This window comes from Salvia hispanica, chromosome 3, assembly GCF_029641045.1.
Source record: "Salvia hispanica isolate PSC_SH4W2 chromosome 3, Shi_PSC_v1, whole genome shotgun sequence".
Classification (NCBI taxonomy): domain Eukaryota; kingdom Viridiplantae; phylum Streptophyta; class Magnoliopsida; order Lamiales; family Lamiaceae; genus Salvia; species Salvia hispanica.
Window position 1 is genome coordinate 39643136 of NC_142694.1, and position 27927 is coordinate 39671062.

The window sequence follows — 27927 nt, forward strand, 5'->3', positions numbered from 1 at the left end:
CCATTTCAATAGTTTGAATTTTTGTCAGAATTAATTCATTCATTTTTTGGTAATTACATTACAATTTACATTTATAGAAACAAAGGTGTGTGATCAAATACTAACTAATTTACAGTAATAACTAATAACTTTCAATATTGTGTGTTAAAATTATCAACACAAAGATATAATTATAACAATACAACATGTAAATTTAAAATGTCAATATAAAGACATAAGTTTATCAACACAAGAAGATTGATAAATTTATGTCTTTGTGTTGATGTTTTTAACATACAAAATTGATATTAGTTATTAGTTATTATCATTAACTTAGTTAGTATTTGATCACACATAGGGAAACAAATATTTATATGTTTTCCGTAAGATCCAACGGACCTATATATTAATCTTGATATTATTGACATTTCACGTCACGTGTGATATGAATAACGTAACATATTCAGATTAAATCAAGATATAGTAAATAATTCAATACATAACACTATTTAGATTAAATCAAGATACAGCCCAAATTAAATCATTAACTAGTACTCCATCTGTCCATAAAAAATAGATAAATTTTGTCATTTTAGTTCGTGTATGAAAAATAGACTAAGTTTAAAAAGAAAAATTTTCAAAATGACGACGAGGACGGATCCTCGTTGTCTTTGACGGGAAACATTCCAAGAATGTGGCATTGAAAGAGGTGACGAGGCATATTGATATAACCACAGAGTAAGTAATTTAGATTTCACTTTTTTTTCAGTTTTCTTAGTTGCCATTGAGCATGAATTTATTTTTGTTTTTTGAATTACTCCGAGAATCACTTTAGGTTGTGATTTATAGTTACTTTACATTATTTAAAACATATTATCTATAATTTATCTATAAATATATAAAAGGGGAGTTTTGGAAATAATTACATAAATGCCATTGATAGTATTAAATTTAAATATTGTTTTATGTAACTTAAATGAAATATTATTACTATAACTCTTATTTTTTCCATGATTAACTACCCACTAATGACATTCATTGACACTTACCCACTAACTTTCATAATAATAATGCTTTAATAATTCTATTTCTCCTTAATTCATTTGCATATACAATAAAGAATTCCTCCAGATTTTGTCGACAAATTTGGTGAGGATATTCCGACAAGATGGAGGATAATGCGAGGGAAAAGAGAGATAAGTTGGGAAGTTGATGCGAAGAAAGTGAATGATTGTTGGTTTTTGGAAATGGGTTGGCCCAATTCTGTACAAGAAAATTCCCTACAAGATGGTCCTCCAATCACCATGCGTCATCTCCTCGTTTCTTTCACCTCCATCATAAGTTCCTTACCATCCTTGCTAGCTTTAGGCACCTCTGTATATTTTTCGACAGCTGCCCCTTCAAGCTCCTACTTGAATCGCATTTCTCAAATTGTAGCTAGGCCCTCCAATCTCCCCCAACTCAACACCAAAGCAACACAAGCTAGAACATTGATAGCTTTTTGCTTTCTTCTAGTAATACAAATGACACACGTCACATTACGTTCTTACATTTAAACCCCTTAATTATTTGCATTACCGTAAGCATTAAAACTATTAATCGTGTACTACATTTAAATTTCTAGTAAAATATGTACAATAGAGAATTCCTCCAGATTTTGTCGACAAATTTGGTGAGAATATTCCGACAAGATGCAGGATAATGCAAGGGGAAAGAGAAATGAGTTGGGAAGTTGATGTGAAGAAATTGAATGATTGTTGGTTTTTGGAAATGGGTTGGCCTAATTTTGTACAAGAAAATTCCCTACAAGATGGTCATTTTTGTGATGTTCTTCCCCCTTTTTATCTCTTCAATTATTCCATTTCAATCGTTTTTCTATGTGCTCTCATTATATTCCTTCTGTTTTATTAATTTTTTAGCGTTTGTACTTATACACACATTTGTGTTCTAACTTTGCAATGGCGGGATGATTTCGAAGATGGAATTTTTAATTCTTATTTTTACAACTTTAATAATTGCGTGTGTGAACTGTGAGTTGCATGTGCTTTTATGCTCTGTTTACCTTATTTTTTCTTTTAATACTGCTATTCTTAATGGTTGATCATGGTTGATCATCAATCGTGTTGTTTATGTTGTTCTCCTTGCAGGTCTTTATGGTGGAAGTGATGTATATTTTGAAGTGTCGAGCTTAATTATGTGATTGTTTTTTTCTTTTTCTTCATGTACTATTATAAAGTGTCAAATGTATAAATTTTTCATGTAGTACTCTATATGAATATTAGGTTGGTGGCAACTCTTATTCATTTGTTTTTCTTGGACATGGTATGGGTGGTAAATGCGGGGTATGTTATTAGGGTATGCAACCAGTTTTTTATGTTTTTCGGCTAAATGCATGCATATTGATATCGGTTGTATATTCTATGCTATTTTGCTGTATTTTTGTTATTGATTTTGATCGATTTGGCTATCTTCTAATATATATTTATAGGGATGTATTCAGGTCAGAATGCTAAGTATAAGTAAAACTCAAAACACTTGCAGTCCATTGGATCTTATGATCTAACGGTTAGATTAATGCCACGTGTCATCTAATGATGTAGAATTTTAGACTAATAATGTAGCTCGGATAATAATGTAGCATTTTAGTTTAATAATGTACAGTTTTAGTCTTACAATGTACATTTCTAGTCTAATAATGTACCTCGGCTAATAATGTAGATTTTTAGTATGATAATGTAACTAATCACAACCATCCAATCTAATGATCCAAGGGTTGTGATTAGTGTTGTGTTTTACACTAAGATGCTGTAAGGACCCTAACACACCCCTATATTTATATATTGTTTTTATTGACATGTGTTTGTGATTGATCTTTTGTAATATGGATCTAAAAGTGATTTAAATGATACGTGATTTGTGTGCAATTTTTGGTTTATAAACTTATTTGGTTATATAAGTTTTATTAATACAATAAATTGCTATTGTATAAATTGGTGATTTTAGAACTAGAAACAATAATATTGTTACTCATTCGGTATATGTATTTTTTTTCTTTGTTTGATTTTATATTTTTCAATAATTATTTTTTATTTTATATATTTATGATTTCAGATTTCATGAAATTTTTATAAATTTATAAAATCATTTTACTACATAAAATAAGTTTAAATAAAAGAAAATGGTCGTAAGTTCAAATGATAAAAATCTAAACACCCTTCACTGATTAATTGTTAACTTTATTGGAGTATTAAGTTTACAATTTGATAAAATTTAAAAAAAATGATGTGAGATTGAAGATTTTATAGAAATAAAAAGGGAAAAAATACCACCTCCATCCACTAATAGTTTGGATTTAGAGAAATATAAAGAAAAAGTGGTTGATTTCATCCTAGCCTCAAAATTGATCAATAAATAAACTACCAAGTGAAGGACAGAGACAAAAACAGCCAGAACAACAAACCTAACAGCTACAGTTTCAAATTAAAAAAACAAGAGTAATCCAAGATGAAAGATTATCATATAAAAACGTAGTAAAACTGATAGGAATGAGTTGCTTCTTGCCCATAAAAATAATCAGATCTTGAAAAACCAGCTAATACAAGATGAGAGACATTCCCATTCCACCAAAGAGCATACAAACATTCTAGGAGATAGTTTAGCCCTACAACTTGTATACCTACCTCCCATAGGGATGGTACCTTCCACTCACACCACCACCACCACCACCACCACTAGCGCCGCCATATCCTCCTCTGTGTCCATAAACAGCACCTCCACGCCCGCTTCCATAGCTATCGCCATAGCCAGCATCATAGCCACCGCCATACCCAGCGCCACCATATCCTGCATACCGATCCGCTGGCCCCCCACCATACTCACTGCCTACATCATACCCTCGGCCAAAACCACCCCCAAAATGGCTCGAGTATCCTAGGGGAGGTTCCATTCTTAAACCTGCTCCATAACCAGGAACGCCATATCTACCGTAGGCATGGAATTCAGGTCCCCCACCATATCCGCCATACTCACTGGCTCTACTTCCATAGACTCCTCCACTGGATCTATAAGAACTACCACCGAAACCACCACCCCCATAACCACCATCATATCCACTATAGGTTTCCCGGTGGCCTCCACCGAATGGGGTCCTAGAATTACTCGGGCGCCTGGATGGCGGAGGTGCCAGGTTTGTCTTCTTGGGTTCCGCCTTCTTGATTTCCACCTACATATAATGGAAAGAGTTATAAGAACAATGTTGATTAAAGATAATAAAAGACCAAGCTCAAAAACATCCCACTCTTCTATAGAGAAAGACAGCTAGTATATTCTATACATGAATTATTATGAAGATGATACTCGTGGTGTTACTATTTAATTATTCGTTATTTGTTTCAGCTAGGAGACAGTTAATTGTAGATTTATTATTTATAGTTCCTCAACAAGTGTAAAGTGCGACTTCTTGCCTTGGGATTTCCTTTCAATATGATTAATTTTTCTAGGTTTCTTTCTGTTCTCATTAGGGAAAGAAACTGGCACCATAGACAGCCTATTCGTGACTAAAAGGGAGGATATGTCCATCTATTATGAGCTGAAGATGATGTCTAGATATAATAGATAAAAAATTTACTTTCTTTCTGGACGAAAATAGATCCAGAAACAACCAAAATGCACTAACTAAACCTCTGTGTTTTAAATCTAAGCTAAAGTCAGTACCAATCGTTCACATATAAAGTAGCAATAAAAAATATTATTGCCATTTTCCAGTAAGCATAATACGACACTAAGAATATTCATATATCTCGATGATATAGCTCAGGCACTTACTTGAGTCCCAGAAAAATCAAGTCTGTTCCCCTTTGCTAAGAGATCATCCACACTCTGATCAGATTCAAATGTGATAAATCCAAATCCACGAGATCGACCAGTAGAATGATCTCTCATAATCTGTTGCTCTTTCACCTCTCCATAATTTGAAAAAAAATCCCTGAATTCATCTGCCACATGAAAAAGTCACAGCTTACTAACAATTTCCCCCACAAGCTCTAATTACACCAAGAAGAACAAACTCTATAAATGACATTTCAAATTACCATCATCTACAGTAGTCGGTATGCCACCTACAAAAATCTTCTTAGTCTTGAAATCTTTAGAATTTGCTCCTCTTGGTATAGTTCTCTTTATCTCCACCTATACAAAGTTAACATGTAATGAGCTCCAAGTAATCATAAAACTATTCACACTACCATTTCTCATCAAATCAGTATACCTACTTGCTTTCCATTTATAATGTGAGTTTCCTCAATGACCCTATCGACTACAGAAGAATCAGCGTAGGTCACAAACCCAAACCCCCGGGGTTGCCCTGTGCTCCTATCCTTCATTATGACCGAATCCGTAATCTCCCCATATTTACCAAAGTACTTGATAAATTGATCTGGAACATAAATCCATATAACAAGAGCAAGAATATTAACATGAAGGCGAAATCAATAAACACAACAAATTCCCCTTCCAAATAAATGAATTCAATGATTATAACTAACCAGCTTCCTTCTATGATTCAAGAAGGCAAAGTAAGAGCAAGAACATAAAAATAACTCTCTCTTCCCACTTTTAAGGAATAAAAACGAAAAGGAAATCAACAAACAAAGTAAAAAATTCCTCTTCCAAAACACGAAAAATCTCTCACTTCACACAGTGATTTCAATTTCAAACTAACTCAATTCCATGATTCAAACAAAGAAAGCATTGAGAAGCAGTGTAAACGCAATTACCAGAAGTAGTTTCTCGAGCAAGACCTCCGATGAAAATTTTACTGCATCACAAAAACACAAAATTAGAACCTCATTCAACAAATTGAGCAAAGCAACAACAGTAGAACAGCTAATGTAAACTTAATCTACCCAGGGCTAGCTCCGTCGCCGGTGTGTGGATGAGAATTCTCGGAATTGACGTTTTCAGGCGTCCTCGGAACGTCGTCGTCCTGATTATCCGGCCTAGGGTCGGATTCTGTAAAATTTCGATTGTCTTCCATATGAATTGGGTGCGTATGGATTGTGTGGCGGTGGACGGCGGCGCTATCGGTTGGAATGCGGCTGTGGTTGCCGATTGGTCTACGAAGCTCTCGTGATTTTGTCGGCGGTTGTGAATTTATCAGTATCTGTAAACCCTATCACGGTCAATCCTGACCGTCGGATTTTGGCTTGTTGATTTGGTCGGTTCTGATTGGTTGGTATTTGATTTTGAATTCTAATTTGGAAATTATAGGAGTATGAGTTACTTGGTATTTTGTGGGGTAGAATTTGATGGTATTATAAACATATTTAGGAATTACATAAATGTAAATTTTCAAAATAATTAATATTCGTTACATAAAAGTTATTGTTATAAACTATTGTTTGTATGATTTCTAATAATTTGTTTGCACTTCACACTCAATACTTAAAAACGAAGCTTGAATATTAATGTTGTGGCGTTGATGGAATTTTGTTCGATAATTAATCTTGAAATGGGTGAATGTGGTTGTATCAAAACAGTGTTTTTTTGGATTAATCTTGATTTGTAAGTTTATTAATTCTCTCTTTTATAAAATAAATTTGAAGACAACCTCAGAGTAATGCTTGGAATCCCTTGACAAGTGTTATGTTCAAAATTGCAGCTTCTTTTTGGGACTCCTATTTTCGTTTTCACCATTTTTATTTTGAGACAAAACCACTTATAAAATTGGTATGTTAGCCATTGTGAAGTGTTTCAAGTTTCAAAAGTCGAACCACGTTTATGACTTGTGGCCTAACCAAGGGCATTATATGTGATGGAAGCATTATGAATGTCGTTACGTTGAATGAATATGGGTGTAATCGGAGAAAAGTTAATTTATTGTTAACTTCCGCTCGATGTTGCAGTTCCAATTCCAAATAAATTTGAACTATAAACACCCCGCAATTAAATTTACGATTTCAGTGTTGAATCATTAATCGACAAATCCATCTCATATTCAAAATTCCCGAATTTTTAATTATTTTTTAACATTTTATCAACAAATCCGTTAGACGGGGAGTGAACTATTGTGTCGGTTCTGATTCAACCCTCAACTTTAACTCAAGGGTTGAATCCATGCTCGTGTACGAAATCAACCCTTGAGAAGTTGTTTCAGTTTCAATATCAGTTTCAATATCGAAACCACCTAACCTAATCAATTCCCGGTCCGACCGGGAGTTCCGATTCAGCTGAATCTATACCTAAAAAGGAAACTTGTTAATTTGAAATCAAATCGCTGCACATTGTCAAAGCCCAAAGGGCAGCGAAAGAGGAAAGCTTGACTCGAGCTGCGATGGCGGAAGTTTCAGCTGTCGTCAAACCGAAGCCGCGACCAATAATCCGCATCGGCCTCTTTCTCATCTCTCACAGTATTTTCGTCAGGTATCTTCTCCGCAGATTTCGATAATCATCTTAGGATTAATTCGAAACTTAAAACTGATCTGCAATCGAAATTTTCAGTATCGTATGCTGCATAGCTGGAGTTCTAGCGCTTCTGCTTTTACCTGTTCTCGCGAAGAACACTTACATCTCGGAGAATGCGTTGATGCCTGGTAGGTTTTACTTCGATTGTAGTTTTATAATGTGGTCATTTGTGGAATAAATTGATGAGCTGTTACTTGTGAAAATTTTGGCTTATTTGCGTGGATTTGTTTGTGATCTGTACTAAAATCACTTGTTTGTACGATTGTGTATATGTTTTCTACTGGATTTGTGTTACCTCTATGGCTCTGTTGTGTTTGAGTGTTGATCCTTAGCTATCTGAGAGAATACATTCAATTTGTTGAAATCAAGGTTTTTGAGTTGGTTTTTGTTGGTAGGTGTGGTTTATGTTTGCTTGAGTTTTATGTTTGAACTTGTGCAAATTTTGGCTAGTTTGCAATTGGAAACTATCGATAGTTTACATCAAATAAGACACGGTCTATTGCATTCATTTTTATAACTGATGATATTGTTCCTCCCTTCTTTTGCATTGTCGATCCGTAGGTTCTGCAAGCGCTATGCTCTCTACTGATGATGCTTCAGATGGGCATGTGTTTTTAAACAAGATAATGATAAGTTCAATGTCTATCAACAGCGGCATGTAGGTATTTTCTTTCAAGGCTGTCTCTGTGCAGATGCTTCAGTGTTATATACTTATTTGTCTAATATGCTTTTACTGTATAATTTCTCGGTTTGAATATATTACACAAGTGCATGCTTATTATGCATTCAGTTTCCATGCTAGTTGAATTCCCAAGTCCCAACACCACCTCACATGCCTTCCCCCCTCTTATGACATCGAATATACTCACCATGTCATCACTTCCTCAAGTATTGCTCCTCTATGGCACCTATACCTTCACCCTCTCCAAATAGCATTACTTGTTTTTTAGATAGTTAGGAATAGAGCGATTGGTTCATTATGGTGGTTAGGAACTTAGGTGGTCTATATATGATGGCAAAAACTTTAATAGGGAAAAAATTGGGTTGTACACAATTGAATTCTGAATGTAGTTCGTGTCTGCAATAACTCATCAAGGCTTCAGAAATCATAACTAGATTCTCCTTTGATTGGCATTTGAAGACTGATGTATTCCTCAACATGTAAAACTATATTCAGATACACTAATGGAGAGGCCGATTTTTGTGTAGTTTGCATCACAAGGTTCTGTATCTCTAACACAGAAAATATTGCATAATCTAAATGAACGATATATGGTCTTTTCTGGAGCACATATGCTACTTAAAAAAGTATATTGTTGTTGCCTTCAACAATTTGTTGGGCTAACTCCTCCAGCATTTGTAAGATTGGGCTCTTGAAATTTGTCCACTTCTTTATTTATGCCTTGTAAATTTGCATGCAGTGAAATTCCAGAGATGATAGCAAAGCACATAATTGAATCAGGTGGCGAAGTTAATTATCACAAGTTCCAGCCACTATCTGATAGTTTTCACCCCCTGCAGTTCTTTGTGGGCCCTGATACTGGTATAGTCCAAGATAACTACAGTTCTACATCTTATGGGGTTAATACGGTTGGAATAGTAAGAGCTCCACGTGGCGATGGGAAGGAAGCTATTATTATTGTAACACCTTATAATTCTGTCAAGCCCACTACGAGCGAAGCATTATCTCTTGGTGTTGCATACTCAGTTTTCACTCTTCTTTCTCGAGTTAGTTGGCTTGCTAAAGATATTATATGGCTTGCTGCTGATTCAAGACACGGGGAACATGCTGCAGTTACTGCATGGCTGAGAGATTATTATACTCTATCAAGTGGCGACTTGGAGCATGAAGTGACTTCTGTAAAGAGAGATGGGGTTTCTAATGGATTTCGACGTGCTGGCACAATGGCAGCTGCACTTGTCATCAAGGTTGCTGATAGCAGCACGGGATTTGAGAAGGATGGCCTCAAGATATATGCTGAAGCTTCTAACGGGCAGATGCCAAATCTGGACCTCATCAATATTGTCAATTATTTGGCTGTGCATGGACAAGGATTGCAAGTGAGGGTTGAGAAAATTTGGTCTCTGCTTGATTCGTGGTGGCTGTTCAGCCTTGGTGAACTACAGGAGTTGATCGGCAAGGTTGCCAAAAGCTTAAATCCTGGATGGAAATTTGGCATCCCTGCTTCCGATTATGTTGAAGGCTGCGCAACTCTTGCCAGTTCCCTTTACAATCAGGTAGTTGCTTTAGTTTTATGGATACTGGATACCATTACAATTTACATCAAGTACGATTTGTTAACCACTCTTTCTATATTCTCATTGGAAACCGTTCTTACAAATGGACTTTGAGGATCAATTTCTATGTTTTTTAACTCTCACAACTTCCTTTTATATCAGGCTTTAGGTGTTCCAACCGGACCACATGGAGCCTTCCGTGATTATCAAGTTGACGCTATTACTTTGGAATTCTCACCAAGGTTCTCGTCAAGTCAGAGGGTTCTGTTCCTTTTGCATGTTGGCAGGTCAGCGCGTGCTTCCTCCTTCATCCCCAAATATTGTAAAACCAAGCAACGCTAGTGATTCATCAGCCTGGCGCTAATGCTCTTTTCCAGTTTCTTGTGCTATTTGCTCTATTTATTTCTCATAAACATTTATTCATTTATTTGTAAATTTTGTTCCTCCACTGAGATGAGTTCACCTTCTTTACAGGTTGGTTGAGGGAGTCATAAGGTCTGTGAATAATCTTCTCGAGAAGTTTCATCAGTCCTTTTTTCTGTATCTCATGACATCTCCAAGTAGGTTCGTTTCAGTCGGGATATACATGATTGCCTTTGCATTGCTCATCGCGCCCCTTCCATTGGTTGCTGCTGCTCTCTTTTCCGATGCCAGTAAGTCAAAGTCTCCTGGTGAATCAATCCCAACATCTCCAGCATGGAACTGGCTTTACGCCGCGAAAACTGTCCTCATTGTCCATTTATGGGGTGCAATCGTAACAATAATTCCTTATTTTCTCCGCCAATTTCCCGATTCCTCGCCATTAATCAGCCTTTTAACATGGATCGTGTCTTCAGCAGTTTTGCTCTTCTTCACACGTGCAGCATCCGATTCTTTACCCTTTTCTCGTGCAAGCCAACTGCAAACCAGGGAATGGACCCTCCTCAAGGCTGTGACCGTTGCTGCTGCTTTTATAGGACTCTGTCTCATGTCTATCATAAATTACGCAACAGCAGAAATCGGAGCCCTGTTGCTGGTTCCCATGTGTTTGATGGCTGTGCCCTTGAGGATTGATCTGACAGCCAAAACCGCAAAGACAGTTACCCGTGGAGCCTGTAACGTGTTATTAGTATTCGTTGGATTCCCTCCAACTGCATTTCTTTTGTCGAAAGGTGCATTATCCAGTTTTGACGGAGTTAGACTAGACGACTTCTGGATCTGGATCGAGTCCCTCAGGGAATGGAACAGTGCTACTTACATCTACATTTGCATGGTTCATCTCCCCTGCTGGGTTCTCTGTATTCACATTTTACTACATCGTCGTTGAGCTGTGTACGATCCTCCCTCGTTGTAGATATCAACACGGTAGACGTTAATTTTGCTTCTTGTCTTACTTGGATACTTTGTTTAGTAGCTTTGGTAGTTGTAGCATCAAAGGGAGTTGCTCATTTTTCTAACATTCAGACAAGGGAACAGAGCACAAGCAAGTCTACGTTGCTTGTTTTTTCAACTTGTCTTTAGATATCAAATGAGCCTTTAAATGGGAAATACAACAAAAAAAAAACGTAGATAAATTGATCATAAAATATTTCTTGTTTAAATCCATGAAATTATGCAGAAGATAATATTTGTAAGTTGGATTCGTATACCAACTCAAATATACTACCACCGTCCAAAAAAATAGACTACTTTCATTTTGGGTCGTTCATTAAAATTAGACCGCTTTCTAAATATGGAAAGTTTTCAACATTTAAATCAATTAATAGTATTGGACTCCATCATCCACTAACATTACTCATTTCTTACTCTTCGTTCCATAGTAGTGGAGTCATTTTGTCATTTTAGTACGTTCCATAGTAGTGCAGTCATTTTCATTTTTAGTAAAAGTCGACACATTTCCTCATCATTTACTCTATATTTTCAAATTCTTACTTTATTCTTCATTTACTTAATTCACATAACACAATTTTTCTTAAATCGTGTACCGAAAAGAAATGTCTTCACTTTCACAGAACGAAGGGAGTAATTTTTATCATCTCTCTTATTTTTTAACAATTTCATATCAAAGCTCATGCCATACACTATGTCTAAATTCAGTGCATGAAGTTAGTTTTTTCTATTCATTACTAATATTATTTTACTTAAAATTTACATATCACAAATTTACATAACACAACAAAACGATATGGAATTGTGCTTTGATAGTATCGATCTTCCTACACCCCTTAGAGATTGTGATTGGATGGAGTGCAGGTGCACAGCAACGTAACCATCGGTTTAATCACACGGCCAGTGATGAAACAGAGATAGAGAATAATCACCGCCTTTTGCGGGCTATAATCCCCTCCTTTTTGGCGCCAACTCCAAAATCTCACATCCCTTCCCGCCAATATTCTACGGGCAGCCCGGGCAGGTTTTCAGTTTCTTCAACTCGGGTATGTGCCTGACCCGAGTGGGCTCATCAAATTCTGCAATTAGGGGATATTTGGCTTCAAATTTTGAGCTCATTCTCTCATGTTTCGATGCTTGATTTATCTAGTTTCAATGTGAATTTGGTGAGCTAACTAAACTCACATTGGACTTTGGGAGGCCAAATTTATAAAATGGATAGCTTAGCCTTGATTAGATTAAAATTTAATCGTAAACAATACTCCATCTGTCCATGAAGAAACGAGTTTATATTAATTTTTGGTGGGCTAACAAATTAAAATGAATATGTAGGCACATTTGGTAGACTAATACACTTCTTCACTTATTTGCAGTGTTTTCATTTAAATGACTATTGCTTGATACAATTTCCTTTTGTATTAATCATGTCTATCATATTCAGTATATTGATCAATTTGAATTTTGTAATTCTATTGGCCCAATTAAATTGATTCGCATTACTCTTTGGAACGTCTCTGAGTAGATGAGTCATTTCCACTTTTCACATGAGTCTATTATTTTTTAATCTTTCTTACTTCATTTTATCCTACTTTTTTCTTTTTTCATTTATCTATTTATTTAATTTTCTACTTTATTGTTTTTTCAGTCAACGCATTAAACACCACTTTCTTAATTCCCGTACCAAATAAATGCCCCGCTTAACACAGGATAGAGGGGGTACAATTTAGTAGCACTACCATTGTAAGATAAGAATAGTGTAAACTACAAAAAAAATATTAATGAATGAAACAAAAGCCTCTTCCTTATCTTACTCATATCTCCATGAACTTGGTAGATCATAGTAGCAACATTTCAAAATCAATGCCTGTGCCATGAAAGCTAAGATATACTTGATACATTTATCAATAACACCGTCATCGTTCTTCCCAAAATATCACCAAACAGCACCTAAGGGAATTCAAAATTGGGGAATTTAAAAAATTAAATGATGTTGAGTAATAAAAATATTATGATGGCTGCTAATTATGGAATCTCTATTACATTGGATCTATCTAACCTTAAATATCTCAAGATTCATATTCATTAATACTAACCCAATTATGGCATTTGATATATACTGTGTGAAATTGATTATTAAATTGTCATGTAAAATTTATCATAATTCGTAATCGATAATTTTTTTATTTTACTGTAGTTAAAAGAGATTTTTTTAAAAAAAATTATGAATTCAAAAGGGACAGTTTCTGCAACTGAGAATAAATAATATCGTTGGTTTCTTTTCCAATAATAAAAGCTCAGCTATGTTCTAGGTTTCTTTTCCACGTATTAACTCTCAATAGGTGCAGTTCATGTTATAATAATTAACACAAACATATATAGTTGTGTTGTGAGCTATATATTGATGAGTTTTGTGAAACTTTAGCTTGTTTTATTCGTTCCATACTCAGGTTCGTCAGTTTATTGTCCACTAAATAGTCAAAGTATATGAAAAAAATAATCACTGCTAACAATTAAATTGAATAATTTACACAAAACCAATTTAATCGAACTCTACGAGTATGGTACGTCTCGTTGAATTTTGTACTACTATTTTCGCCATTATCTCATAACAATTTTTTTTGGTGAAATAATAACTGATATAGCAACCGCGAAAATCATAGTACTATATAAATGTCTTTGCATTGATTTATAAAGAAAATCACTCATATTTGTTTAAAAAACACCAAAAATACAAACGTTCGTCCATCAATATATCCCATTTGATTTTTAATTACTTTTAGTAATGAACTTCACATTTCACTACTTTATCACACTCACATTTTATTTATTGCTATTAAAATATTAATATGCAATAATAGAACATATTTTCCATTATTTTTTTCCATTCAATTTTTATCACATTTTTAAAAACTCGTATCAATTCAAAAATTGAGTTTATTATTCATGAATGGAGTTAGTATTACACCTACAGGATTAGATATTTATAAGACAATTAAAATTAACCACATTTTATTGTTTTGTCAACAATTTATTCTCAAAATGTGATAGAGGACAAAATGTGGGAGAGGTGGTTCTCATCCTATCCGCCGTATATATTGATCTGTGTCAGCACCTAAATAATAAATCTTGTAATGTACAATACTTACCAAAAGTTCTAATCATGAGAATAATGTGGGCCTATTAAAATTGACTGTAGATAACAGTGCATTGATGTCACCAATTTAATTAAATAAGTACTACCCCACATAGGATTCTCAATTTTAAGAGATTCTCAATTATGCAGCTGCCCTTGTACTATTTTAATTTTATTTTTTTATTTTCTACATTTAATCATTTTACAACTTACGAGGATGAGATGAGCTACCCTACATTTATTTCGAAATTTTCAAGATTTAAATTTTAAATACTGTTGCAAAAACTCTTAGCCTCCAAGAAATATTAGGAGGGAATTTCCCATTGGTTTAAATAATTCAAACAAAATTTTAGGGGGCATTAATTTTCATTGCTATAATAATTAATTTAATTGCGGTCTCCTTTAATTTCTGTGCAGTTGATGTGTTCTCTGATTATTGCATGGTGAGTGTGAGTATTTTTCTATAAAATCACAATGTATCTTGATTTTATTAAAATTTAATAATAAATAGCAGTGTTAAAATTCCTAATTATTCTATGATACAATTTTTTTAAGCGAATGAATAGGCCACATAGTACTCTCACGGTCCAATAAGCACAATATGTGATTGCTCTCTTTTGTAGTGAGATCCAAAAGTATTCTAATTAAAATGTGTGTTCTAGTAATTTTTAACTTATTTAATTTATATTTTTATTTGTCTGATAAATTGTTATTATATATAAGAAAATATTTTTTGAATTTGTTAATCTGTTTCTCAATTCAGTTAATTAATTGGCAATGTAAAATTAGCGCTAGTAAAATATAATAGAAATATAATAGGTCGTGCATTGCATAGGGTTATCACTAAATATTGTTATATCATTAGTTGTCTAAAAACATACTCCACTAGTACTATATTATGTTCTCCATCCGTCCGCCATTAAATGTTTCATACAGTGGCGGACAAAGTAAGAGGGAATGAGGGGCTTAAGCCCTCCCCAACTAGATTTTTTCCGTATTTTTTCTACTTTCAGATTTGTTGAATGTTATTTAAAACAATTCTTAGCCCTTCCTAAATAAACATGATTGAACACTAAATCGCTGGAAGCTGAATGATATGAGGGGGCTGATCTAATTTGTGAATCAGAAAGTTGCAGAGAAGAAAAATGAATGCAAAAATGGCTGCCGTAGAGCTTTTGGGAAGATCTCTTTACAAATATTAAGTATAATAATATTATATTATTGTAGTCACTTTAAAATTTACTAGTAAAGTTATAGGCTTATAGCTGTCATATCTCCACTTGACTTTAAGTTAAATCGCATAAATTGAGCAAAAATTTAAATTTACACCTAGTATGGTTAAATTGCATAAATAAAATTCCATAATCCATCCAAATTTAACTACTTGATCAGTCTTAGCGGCTTTATTCAAGCAAAAATTAAATATACTATTTATTAAAAATGTGTGTATTGATTTTTTGTTTGTTCAAAAGCCACCAATACATAAAATTTAATTGTCATTGTTTTAGCAAAATAAATAGTACTACTCCCAATATAATATAACATGGGCATTTTGTTCTTTTGGGAGGATGAACTAGTTTTTATGTAGTACTCCTAGTATATTTTTCATATTATGTGTTAAACTTGCTGTAGGAAACTTTTTTGTGATATACTCCCCCCTTCCCCATTAGAAATTCTATTTTTTATCGGTATTAAGAAACTGTTTGACTTTATAATTGAAAGTGTTATAAAAAGTTAGTGAAATATAGGTCATACTTTTATATATTAATTTTGTAATAAAATGTAAGTAGAGTGAGTTAGTGGAATATGTAGTCCACTTAATAAAAATAGTAAAAGTGAAATGAGATTTCTAATAGAGACCAGACGAAAATATATATACAATGAAGCCCCTACCACTAATATTTTCAGCGTCCGCCACTGGTCTCATATTTGACCGGCACGAGTTTTAAGAAATTGTTTGACTTTATGAAGTAAAGTGAGTTGAAAAGTTGGTGCAATGTGGGACTTACATTTATATATTGGTTTTATAGTAAAATGTGATGTATGATCCACTTACCAAATATGGTAAAAGTGAAATAGGACATTTATTGGTGGATGTACGGAAAATAAAAAATGGGACATTTAATGGCGGACGTAAGGAGTGCATTTTTATCATTTAAAACATAAGTTATGATATTGTTTCTTATGTGGAGTAGTAATCACTACTCGGAAAGTAAATTGGTTCGTGCATCGGTCGTGCATCGCACGTGGTAGATACTATAGTTTTAAATTTGATAGTTAAACCCGGATTTATGCAATTGTAATTATAGTCTTAATATACATTTGTGGTTCATTTTATTAACCGAATTGAAATTTTGACAAGATGTGGTTACGTGTATTGTCGAATTTAAATCTCAACAAGATGTGCTGGCATGCATTGCCGAATTTAAATCTCGGGAAGTTGCAGTAACTCGTATTGCCGAATTTAAATCTCAGCAAGTTGCAGTAACCAGAATCACCGAGTTTAAATCTTGGCAAGTTACAGTAACTCGTCGTATTGCCGAATTTAAATCACAGCAAGTTGCAGTAACTCATCGTATTGCCGAAATTGAATCTCGGCAAGCTGCAGTAACTCGTTGTATTGCTGAATTTGAATATCGGCAAGTTGCAGTAACTCGTCGTGTTGCTGAATTTGAATCTTGACAAGTTGCAGTAACTCGTCGTATTGCCGAATTTAAATCTCGGCAAGTTGCAGTTCCTCGTATTGTCAAATTTAAATCTTGGCAAGTTGCAGTGACTTGTATAGCCGAATTTAACTCTCAGCCAGTTGTATCATATTGATGAAGAATAAAAAGCCAATTTAAATGGAAATTATCAACATACAAATATATCCAAACAAGGAAAAGTTTGGCAAATGCATGATTACTGATGCACGCATTGTTAGTTGTGCAATTTGTGACTTTAATATAATAAAGTATATCTAATGCTAACTCGTGCGATGCACTGCCTATTTTACATTTGTGGTTCATTTTATTGACCGAATTGAAATTTTGACAAGATATGGTTACGTGTATTGTTGAATTTAAATCTCAACAAGATGTGCTGTCGTGCATTGCCGAATTTAAATCTCGGCAAGTTGCAGTAATTCGTATTGCCGAATTTAAATCTCAGCAAGTTGCAGTAACCTGAATCACCGATTTTAAATCTTGGCAAGTTACAGTAACTCGTCGTATTGCCGAATTCAAATCATGGCAAGTTGTAGTAACTCGTCGTATTGCCGAATTTGAATCTCGGCAAGCTGCAGTAACTCGTCGTATTGCTGAATTTGAATCTCAGCAAGCTGCAGTAACTCGTCGTATTGCTGAATTTCAATCTCGGCAAGTTGCAGTAACTCGTCGTATTGCCGAATTTAAATCTCGGCAAGTTGCAGTAACTCGTAGTATTGCCGAATTTAAATCTCGGCAAGTTGTAGTACCTCGTACTGTCGAATTTAAATCTTGGCAAGTTGCAGTGACTCGTATTGCCGAATTTAAATCTCAGCCAGTCGTATCATATTGATGAATAATAAAAAGCCAATTTAAATGGAAATAAGTTTGGCAAGGAAAAGTTTGGCAAATGCATGATTACTGATGCACGCATTGTTAGTTGTACAATTTGTGACTTTAATATAATAAAGTATATCTAATGCTAACTCGTGCGATGCACTGCCTATTTTACATTTGTGGTTCATTTTATTGACCGAATTGAAATTTTGACAAGATGTGGTTACGTGTATTGTTGAATTTAAATCTCAACAAGATGTGCTGTCGTGCATTGCCGAATTTAAATCTCGGCAAGTTGCAGTAATTCGTATTGTCGAATTTAAATCTCAGCAAGTTGCAGTAACCTGAATCACCGAGTTTAAATCTTGGCAAGTTACAGTAACTCGTCGTATTGCCGAATTCAAATCATGGCAAGTTGTAGTAACTCGTCGTATTGCCGAATTTGAATCTCGGCAAGCTGCAGTAACTCGTCGTATTGCTGAATTTGAATAATTTGAATCTCGGCAAGCTGCAGAAACTCGTCGTATTGCTGAATTTGAATCTCGGCAAGTTGGTCGTATTGCCGAATTTAAAGAAACAATTGATACTATCTACTATTCATCAAGTAATAATCAAATGTACATTTTCATTATTGTTTCTGTAGCATTGTGTACTTCATCTTTATGTGTGAGTAAATGCTATCTGTGTGTAATTCCTGTGACTGATATACAATGCAATGGTTTATATAATTAAATATGTATGCGTGTTTACTGTCTGAATGTTTGAAAATGATTGTGAAATTGCATTTTAAAATCTATTTAGATTGAATGCTTTAAATTTAAGTGCTTAAGATTTAGTGCTACAATATGAAAGTTTTACTACTACAGTTTATTAAAACAACGTAGTTTTGGATACTCCTAGGAAAAAGTCATTTTGTATATAAATATGACAAATTACATATAATTTTTTTTACTATATTTCATATTTTAATTTCAAAAACAAATTTTAATTTTCTCTTTAAAATTTAACAAAGTAAAACCCTCAGTCACATCAAATTTTTGCACACGCTTGTGGTTGCTAAAAAACTCAATATTTCTCAAAATCAACACCAAACCAAAAGCTGCATAACAAATTCTGCAGTTAAACAAACATTCATTTCAAGAAACAATAAAATAAAAAAATAAAAACATAAAGAATTTCATCACAAAAACTTTCATTTCAATTCAAGATTGAAGCAAAAAGATAAAAAGATTCATACTATACTTAATTATTTATACATCCCCCTAAACTAACTAAAAACTACAGCTAAAATCTAAACTAATAATTAAAAAAAAAGATACAAATTAAGCCAACAAATCAACCTTTTAAAAAAACGCCATCAGTTTGCGGCGCTTCCGGCGCGGCGGCGCATGAAAACCGACTCCAAATCCGGCGGAGTGAAAAACTCCCTCGCCACCTGGCACGCCGAGGCCGGGCGCCGCTTCCTCGGCGGCGCCGGGCAGGCGGACTTCTCCGGTATCCTCGACTCACGCGCCGTCGGCGTGGTGGACTCCTCCTCCGCCTCGGCGGCGCCTCCGTCTCTGGGGTTCGTGGAAACCGGCTTCAGAGGCGCGCGGATCGCGATTCCGGCGATGACCCATTTCTTGGCATCGGATTCCTTGGTGAGTTCCAGCTTTTTGGAGAAACCCATGTCGTGGAATTGGAGAAATCGGAGATCGAGTTTTGGGGGAGAAAAGGTGGGATTGTTGGGGGAAAGGGTTTTTCTGAGTTGAGAGAAATTGGAAAGGGAAAACTTTGAATGAAGAGGAGGGTAGAGAAGTGATGGCGGCAAAATGTGAGGGGAATGTTGGGTTTTTATATGAGGGAAAAAGGAGGGAAAATTATTTATTTTTGACCTAAATAACTGACGTTTTTCTTTGGGAATGCCAATTTATGATCCATATCTTATAGAAGTATATTTATATTGAAAAGAAATAAATTTTGGTCGGTCTCATAATGTTAAAAATCAATCGAAAAATATTACTCCTCTCCTCCGTGAAATGTTGTCCAGTTTTATCATTTCGATCCGTCCGTGAAATGTTGTCGGCTTTACCTTTTTTTTTTTCATTTTTGATAAATGGACCCACTTTTCATTAACTCATTACACTCACATTCTATTATTAAATCAATATATAAATGTGAGGCCTGCATTCCACTAACCTTTTTCACTTACTTTTTATTTCACATTTCTTAAAATTTGCACTGAGTCAAACATGGACAACATTTTGCGGACGGAGGGAGTAACATTATTCGAAATTGTTGTACTGAGTTGTGATTTTGATTAGAGTTGTGATTTTAATTAGAGTTGTGAGTATATTAAACTTCATCCATCTATAAAAAATAGACTATTTTTTCATTTTGAGCCGTCGCCCAAAATTTTGAACTACTAATAACATTGACTCTGCAATCTACTAGCACTCTTTCCATTATTTTTTCAACTCTCCCTCCTACTTTTCTCACCCTTCTCTTATTTTATTTATTGCATATTACAATCCATGCCATATAAAACTTTATCAATTTTTGAGGGAGGGAAGGGGTATATGACAGCCGAAGTATAGGTTGCGTGGAAGAGGATTCACTAGAAAATGGAACAATAATTTTATGAGCTTACAACGAACGTTGACCTATGCTAATTAAGTTGACGATGATGCGCATCTTATTTAGCAAAACGTTTTATCCTTTAATTAATAGAAATTCACGAGTTTATGAGTCATTACAATTGCAAAGTAAATGGGAAAGAAAAGGAAGAAAAAGACCCATGCTTAGTGATGCACACGGTTAAATCAGGATCATCGGTTCGACTTATAATCGGACTGACCATTTTAATTTGGAACCATAAGGCCCTCACCAGAATCAGCTAATCATTTTTATCACTAGTCCAACTACGCTCTGAATCGGTCATTAACCTTCAATTTTAGTCTCCAATTTTTTTAAAAAAATAATTGTAAAGCTGAAATAAATTATTGAAAAATAGGTAAAAACATTAAGTTCTGAATCGAAACCCCCACTTTCGGATCGAAACGCGAACCACGAAATTTCTTCTCGGATCCGACTCCCATTTGAATTTTCTCACAACCGAACCACCGGCTTCGAACCCGGATTGACATTACTTCCCATGCTACTTGGGATTCTTAGTGGGAATTGGAAGGGGATTTTCAAACTGCCCGTAAAGAATATTCGGGCAGCTGAATATTTCGATTTGGAATTTGGGATTTTAGCGCCAATTATTGGTGAGCTGGATATCAACGGCCCTGATTCCCCCTCGTGACTTTTGATTCCAACTTTAACGGGCCGGGCCGTTAGAATCTTTAGTCAATTTGGGCTTCACGCTATTGTTGCAACTGGGCTAAGTTTTTTAGGCCCATTTAGTCACAAGCTTACAAGGAAAGCCTGTTTTCTGGGATGTAGAGATGATAAAAGGATTTAGCAAAAAAAGGGAAATTGCAATTCATAATTAATTCAGAATAATTGAATAAACTTTGATATTTCTTGTTTTCCCATCTTGGTCTACCAATGAATTGTGTATTCTTGAGAGCAAAGATATGCAAGTTTGAGTTTCACAAATATAGATGTGATGATACCATTAACCATAACAATGTTGTCAATTTACATTCTCATTTAGAAAACATTCAAATTTAGAAGAAAAAAAACATGCTCTATGTCCCGTATTATAGGGTCCAACAGCCGAATAATTGGTCACCTCGCTTAAGCATTAGCCGATATCATGTTTCAGGAAAAGAAAACCCCCTAAAACCCAAGAACTCTAGAAAGTTTGGAAATGTTATTCATCATTTCATTGCCAGATTTTATACGACGGTACATAAATCGATTAAAATAAGTTGGGCATTTTTAAAGTGAAAGAGGGCATCTTATAATGAAATCTCATTCTTTCACTAGATAGGCTTTTGTATAGCATATTCAAATTTTCAATAAACTTTTCTTTCATGTTACTCTTTATTACAAATTGATGTGCTCCATTTTATGCTATTGGCATACATGGATAGATAAACTAAAGTATAAGGAGTACTTTAATTCAAAAGGCAAATATTTGTATTTCTTACTTTTCAAGTAAAAGTATAATGCGTGTATTGGTTTTCGAGGAAGCTTGAGTAATGTGACCACCATTATTACACAATTATGAAGTTCCACCTTTTTATCCTAATATAGATATGTTCAAAAATCTAGAATCTAGAAAATCCCAATTCTTTTTAATTATGAAATTGTTTCACCCATAATACCCTAATGTGATAATCATACTATTGCCGATTATTTTTAATAATACATCACATCACTTTGGTGTTGTATTGAAAATTAATATTGGAGCATCATAATCTAATCTCTAGATACTCCATGCCCAAATAAATTAGTTTTTTTTTGGATACATCCATAATCCATTCAATGTTACTTAAAAATCATCATACAAACATATAATAATAAGCTTCATAATCATTATCCCAACTTGATTGGGCCTGATCATTATTCACTTGCATTGGGCCATATTCTTGTACATATCTAATCCTAATATATAAATCAAATAATTAAATGTATTAAATTTTAAATGATTGATTAGGTGTCAGTTAGGACTTAGGATATAGGATCTCTAATTATCTACTACCTATCTATAACCTAAATAGTAGTAGCTTTTAAAAATACTCGTTATAATCATAAGAATATAGAGTAATATATTTAACACAATATTTATGTACAAAAACATTAACTTTAATTAAGACATTAGTACACTTCAACATGTGAAGGGAATAAAATATTAGGCCTAGTTATATGTACGTAAAAGTTAAAATTATAGGGGGCGGCCACCGTTTTCTTCTCTAATTTCCATGTATATTCTAGGTAAGTTTGTTGATCGACAAATTCCACTATGAATAAAAAAAACTCTATTAAATTTGATATTAGAAATCGTACATCTCGGCCTTCAATCCTTTGGGGTAGTGTTTACTTCCATTCTCTGGGCGTTGTTCACTGTCAGCCACAACCAGCACACTACCTATAGCGAGCGATGCTAACGACGACCTTTTCTTGCACATTATTGTAAAAAGTAGGGCTGAATAAATTATACTTTATCCATTTTCTAAAAATATAAAAAAAATTTGGTCTAATTCTTAAAAATAGAAATTCTCTATTTTAAGAAATAGACTCCACAATCCACTAATATTAATGTCACTATCTTTTTTACTCCTCTTTCTTACTTTATTTATTCACCATGTCTTTTATTTTACAATTTTATATTAAAATCTATTGTATTTCTAAAGTTTCTATTTTTAGGAAACGGGAGGGAGTAGTATATAGTTACGAAACTCACTACAAAGGAATGATTAATGATTCACTTATGTAGCATACACATAACTTTATAAATGCAAGTAAGAATCATTGCATATAATCTGATAAGATTTGGAAAGGCGTTTCAAAGTCTCAAGTACATGCATCTAAATCTCCCTACTCATATTTCAACAAGTAACAAACAACTTCTCAAGCTAAAAGTGGTATTTAATCATGCGTATGCTTTTCTTACTAGCACAATATATTTTATCATAGCCGATTAAATAATAATAATAATAATAATAATAATAATAATAATAATAATAATAATAATAATAATAATAATAATAATAATAATAATAATTTATTCATTTAAATCACTTTAATTTAGGAACACATATTTAGCAAAAGTATAAAGTTCAGAAAATTGTAGCCATATCCACATATCAATAAAACAAGTGGTCATAATAAAATTCTACACGATAATTTAATTAATTAATTAATTAATGCTACGTATGTAAATACTAGTACTAGATTTTTATGAATATCACATAATCATATTGATTAGATGATCCCTCATCAAAAGCAGACTTTTATCATACAGTTCTGAAATAAGTATGAATACTATTTACATACAGTTGAATTTGTTCATAAAAATCTAAAATTTACTGACAAATACTCATTAGATGCAAGTTGTCGACATGTCGGCGAAGAACAAGAGAAAAAGAGCAGTAAAGTGAAAAGGATCAACACATTATATACTTTTACTCTGTGTGTTGATTTGTGTCCATATATAGACAGAATGAGTTAAGTATAGTAAATTATTATGACTCCATTTCTAGTCAATAATTGAAAGTCATTCTTATTAATTACTACTACGAATAAAAATACTTAATTCGTTGTAATTCATTAAGCTCCAAGGAACAAAAAAATTGACATCTTAATATTCGACACTAGGTAAATTTAACTTTTTTTTGAGTTTGGTATATTATACAGTGGATTTGATTTAATATGTCGGATGTCATTTTTAATATTGCAGGGTATGCATAAAAATTATTAAATTCATTGTGAACTTGAGTAACACAAAAATCGTTAGTCTTATTCTACAAACTCATTTTATAATAGTATATGAATTATTCTAAAATAATGAATTGGCTATGAGAATATTATGAATTAAAATAAATTAGACTTTTCTCCTCAAAACCATGAATTATTCAGGAAATGATAGAATCTATTGTAAATTTTCACGATCTAATAGCTAAAAATAGTTTTTAATTTATTTTATAATAATTGTATTTATTGCAGTTTCTGCATGCTTGTAGTACTAATAAATATAGATATATAGAATAAGGAACCAGTGAAATTAATAGAAATTCACGATAAATGAGAATCATGAATAAGTACATAAATTTCATGAATTCGATACGAACGAATGAGCAACCGTGTTCGTATAGCATGTATAGCATCACACGGGCGAATTATACATTCATCTCTTATTCATAAAACTAATGTAATTATATATGATTCTCATTTCTCATTCACTAAAAATTAAATTCTCACTACCCCTATATACATGACTGGAAAAAAAACATTATTCTGAGTTGCAATCAATAATAGAGTTTGCAACAGTAAAAAAGCAAAATTTGAAAGGATCTTTGATCAGTTGGACAGTTCACTTCAATTATGAACACTGACTGAAACCAATACTGACTTACAGAGGAATATAAGCATATGTCCATTCACAACATACCATAAATTTTAATGTATGGGCTTTCATATTTCTTACATATACTTGTTGTCCTTTACTTGCCCCAGTTTTCCAAATAAAATAATTATTTTTTTCTCATGTATCAACTTTTAGTGAAGACTATTGGATCTTACATATATGGTAAGAAAGACTTTATTTTGGATCATTATTATAAAGTTGAGTAAGAAAGACTTAAAGAAGTCAATTTACACAAGCTTAGTACATATACATATATAATCATTATTTTTTATTAAATGGAATCAATATGACTTAATTAACTAAAATGAGAAGTTATAATTACTAGTACAATTTAAATTACCCAACATGTATGTATGATTGAGTGACAGGAATTCATCCAAAACGTAAATGGATCGATTATTGGTTTTGGGTATAGAGCAATCTTAATTCTCGGGCCAATTATATAACCTTTTGAGATTCCTAAAAATTAGCAAGACGCTTTGCTTGTACACATGTGGAAAATCTAGCCAAAAAAAATTACAAATTGAGAAATTAAAGGCCACTTTGTCAATCAAATGTGGTTGAAACAATGACACTCATTTTCAAGTGTGGTTAACTAGATATAATATTACTACCTAAAAATAGGGAAGATTGTGAAATTTTCAAGTGTGGTTAATTATTGAATAATAGTATATATATTTCAATTAATTTATTGCATGAGAAAGAAAAGTTGTACTATTAAACTTTGACTAGAATTATTATTTTTTTATGAAAAAAATAGAGAGAGAGAAATGACAAGAAAAAAAAAGTGGTGCTGTGGCTACAAGAATGCAAATTATTAATTCCAACTACTTTCAATTTTTTAAAATAAATCCGAAATGATTATTATCCTTTTCTTGGTCAAATTATCTCATTTTACACAATTTTTTAGGAGTATTTCCTATCATATTATTATCTATAAATTATATCTAAACCGTATTCTTAGCCAAATGCTAATTATGGCAGAAGCTTTTGCTTTACATTAGCACCACCATTCACTCCAAAATGCTTCTCTCTCATCATCTGCTTCTAGGGTTTTCCCATTTCCCAACTGATTTTTGTGCCTAATTTCATGGCTGATTTGCTCAATCAATCTTGAAAAATCATGGGTCAGTGCCAAAATCAGCTACAAAAAGGAAGAAAGTGAACAAGAAGAAGATCAGATTCAGCAGCTGCAGTGTTGTTTTCTTCTGATATAAGAGAGTTAGAAACCCTTGTTTTTTCATTCCACAAATCTTAATTTCCACGAAAAGATCTTCCACTGTTTGATGTTGTAAGAAAGGTAAGCTTTTTCAAGATTCAATTTTTATTTTGTTGCTCCAAAATATGTTTTGTAGGAAGAAAAAAATCAAGTCTTTTTTCTTTGTTGGATTTATCTAATTATTTAATTATGTGAAGTTTTGATCTTGTTTTGTGATTTGCTGAGATTTAGGGGTTGTTATGGAAAAACTTGCTTCTGCCATGATTTCAATTTTTCAATCCAAAATCTTAAGTTAGTTGAAAATTGTTGTTATGCTTTCCTTTTTGAATTAGTCAATTCCCAAGATTCATGCTTGTCAAAGACCAAACTGAATAAAACTGTAATCACCCTATCTCTTTCTCCTTCTCTCTCTCACACACTCATTTTAGTATATTTCTTATGGTTTTTCAATCTCAATTTGGGAATTATTAATTATGTTGATCGATCATTAATTATGGTGTTTCATTCATCTTCAAAAAATCTTGTCTACCAATCTAATAAGTCATATCAATCGTAAATTCAAACTATAATGCTACGTATAATATAGTCTGAATCACAATCAATACGACTCTGAGTATCAATTGTAATTCAGATTATAATACCACATACATTATAGTTTGAATCAAAATCGACGCGACTCTTATTAGAAGATTGTATTGTTGTACAACCCCTACTTGCCAATCTTATAAATCCATCTTCAAAAATCTTCTATTCGGATTGTGTCAATTGTAAATTCCAGACTATAATACTGTACATAATATTATAGTCTGAATCACAATTGACACGACTACACATAATACCACATGTACTAGTCTGAATCACAATCGACACGACTCTGATCAGGGAAACCTCGAAACTCGAGAAAAACCTAATTTACATTTCCATTGACCACAGGAATACTTAATCAACCAAAAAAGGGAATGGCCTCTTCAAGCAGCAGCAGCAGCTACTCAAACCCTCCCTGCGCCGCCTGCAAATTCCTCCGCCGGAAATGCCTCTCCGGCTGCATCTTTGCCCCGTACTTCCCGCCCGAGGAGCCGACCAAATTCGCCAACGTGCACAAGATCTTCGGCGCCAGCAACGTGAGCAAGCTGCTCAACGAGATCCTCCCCCAGCAGCGGGAGGACGCGGTGAACTCCCTCGCGTACGAGGCCGAGGCCCGGCTCAAGGACCCCGTCTACGGCTGCGTTGGCGCCATCTCCGTTCTGCAGCGGCAGGTGCTGCAGCTGCAGAAGGAGCTCGACGCCACCAACGCGGATTTGATGCGTTACACGAATAACGAGATGGGAGCGTATAACCCGAGGCGGGTGGGTTATGGATCCGGAGTCGGGTCGTATAACCCGAATCCGGGTTATTATTCTTATGGTGAAAACCCTGGACATGGCAACAATTGATTGGATCTTGATTTTGATACATGTGTGTGTTTGTGTGTGTGAATATATATATGTATAATTGCATTGGTGCTTGAGTTATATATGTTTTTGGATTGGTGATCTAGGTCTTGTATTTGAGGTCACTATGTATGATTTTGTTGCCTTATATATTGATTTGTGGGAATAAGATTATATTTGGAATAAAAGATTGGTCACTATTTGAGGTGAGCATTAGGTAAACCTAGCTAGCTTGGGAATGTTCCTGTGCAATAGCTTGCAAATTAACGATACACACGTAAACGTTGAACAAACGAGATGTGATAGCTAGATTCGACCCCTGAGGCTTAGTGAGATCTAGATAAGGAATATTGATCTATAAATACGTTGATAGCATCTCATTCCGAACGATTCTATTTAACGTTATCACTTGGAAGACAATCAATTGTTGTGAATTTGGATTCATCGAACATAGTATGCTTCTACTTTCGCATCTTTCGTATTTAACATGCACTATTAATTATTTGTGAATTGTCAATTTAAGCCGATTAAGTTTATGGATATTTGTGTGCTAGCATGAT

At 33.8% G+C, this 27927-nt stretch overlaps 3 protein-coding genes and 1 pseudogene across 5 annotated transcripts; 2 read left to right on the top strand and 2 right to left on the bottom strand.

Moving 5' to 3' along the window:
• Positions 1-3474: 3474 nt before the first annotated feature.
• LOC125212801 (RNA-binding (RRM/RBD/RNP motifs) family protein) lies at positions 3475-6108 on the bottom strand. Its single transcript, XM_048113060.2, has 6 exons — positions 5883-6108; positions 5754-5794; positions 5250-5413; positions 5070-5166; positions 4804-4973; positions 3475-4201 (listed from the first exon to the last, which is right to left on the bottom strand). The coding sequence occupies exons 1-6, from the start codon at positions 6011-6013 to the stop codon at positions 3656-3658; spliced, it is 1149 nt and encodes a 382-aa protein (XP_047969017.1). The 5' UTR covers positions 6014-6108; the 3' UTR covers positions 3475-3655.
• A 1094-nt stretch (positions 6109-7202) lies between these two features.
• Positions 7203-11167, top strand: LOC125212800 (uncharacterized). 2 transcript variants are annotated; one of them, XM_048113058.2, is made up of 6 exons: positions 7203-7398; positions 7477-7568; positions 8002-8098; positions 8862-9678; positions 9841-9965; positions 10153-11167. In XM_048113058.2, the coding sequence occupies exons 1-6, from the start codon at positions 7310-7312 to the stop codon at positions 10982-10984; spliced, it is 2052 nt and encodes a 683-aa protein (XP_047969015.1). In that variant the 5' UTR covers positions 7203-7309; the 3' UTR covers positions 10985-11167. The 2 variants fall into 2 exon arrangements, with proteins under 2 accessions (XP_047969015.1, XP_047969016.1); XM_048113059.2 differs by lacking the exon at positions 7203-7398 and having other exon boundaries at positions 7537-7568; positions 8002-8102.
• A 7767-nt stretch (positions 11168-18934) lies between these two features.
• On the bottom strand, positions 18935-19517 carry LOC125216849 (cyclin-dependent protein kinase inhibitor SMR6). Its single transcript, XM_048118622.2, has one exon. It carries the CDS (start codon positions 19367-19369, stop codon positions 19058-19060), a length of 312 nt encoding a protein of 103 aa, XP_047974579.1. The 5' UTR covers positions 19370-19517; the 3' UTR covers positions 18935-19057.
• A 6161-nt stretch (positions 19518-25678) lies between these two features.
• LOC125215655 (LOB domain-containing protein 25 pseudogene) lies at positions 25679-27589 on the top strand (annotated as a pseudogene). The gene is made up of 2 exons (XR_016136662.1): positions 25679-26018; positions 26871-27589. The product of XR_016136662.1 is annotated as an LOB domain-containing protein 25 pseudogene (transcript).
• The last annotated feature ends 338 nt before the right edge of the window (positions 27590-27927 follow it).

Coding starts and splice junctions, on each gene's coding strand:
- LOC125212801 (XM_048113060.2), bottom strand. CDS start 6,013: ATGGAAGACAATCGAAATTTTACAGAATCCGACCCTAGGCCGGATAAT. Junction 5,167..5,249: donor ACATTATAAATGGAAAGCAA/GTAGGTATACTG, acceptor AACTTTGTATAG/GTGGAGATAAAGAGAACTAT. Junction 4,202..4,803: donor TTGATTTTTCTGGGACTCAA/GTAAGTGCCTGA, acceptor CATTATATGTAG/GTGGAAATCAAGAAGGCGGA.
- LOC125212800 (XM_048113058.2), top strand. CDS start 7,310: ATGGCGGAAGTTTCAGCTGTCGTCAAACCGAAGCCGCGACCAATAATC. Junction 7,399..7,476: donor TCTCACAGTATTTTCGTCAG/GTATCTTCTCCG, acceptor CGAAATTTTCAG/TATCGTATGCTGCATAGCTG. Junction 9,679..9,840: donor CCAGTTCCCTTTACAATCAG/GTAGTTGCTTTA, acceptor CTTTTATATCAG/GCTTTAGGTGTTCCAACCGG.
- LOC125216849 (XM_048118622.2), bottom strand. CDS start 19,369: ATGGGTTTCTCCAAAAAGCTGGAACTCACCAAGGAATCCGATGCCAAG.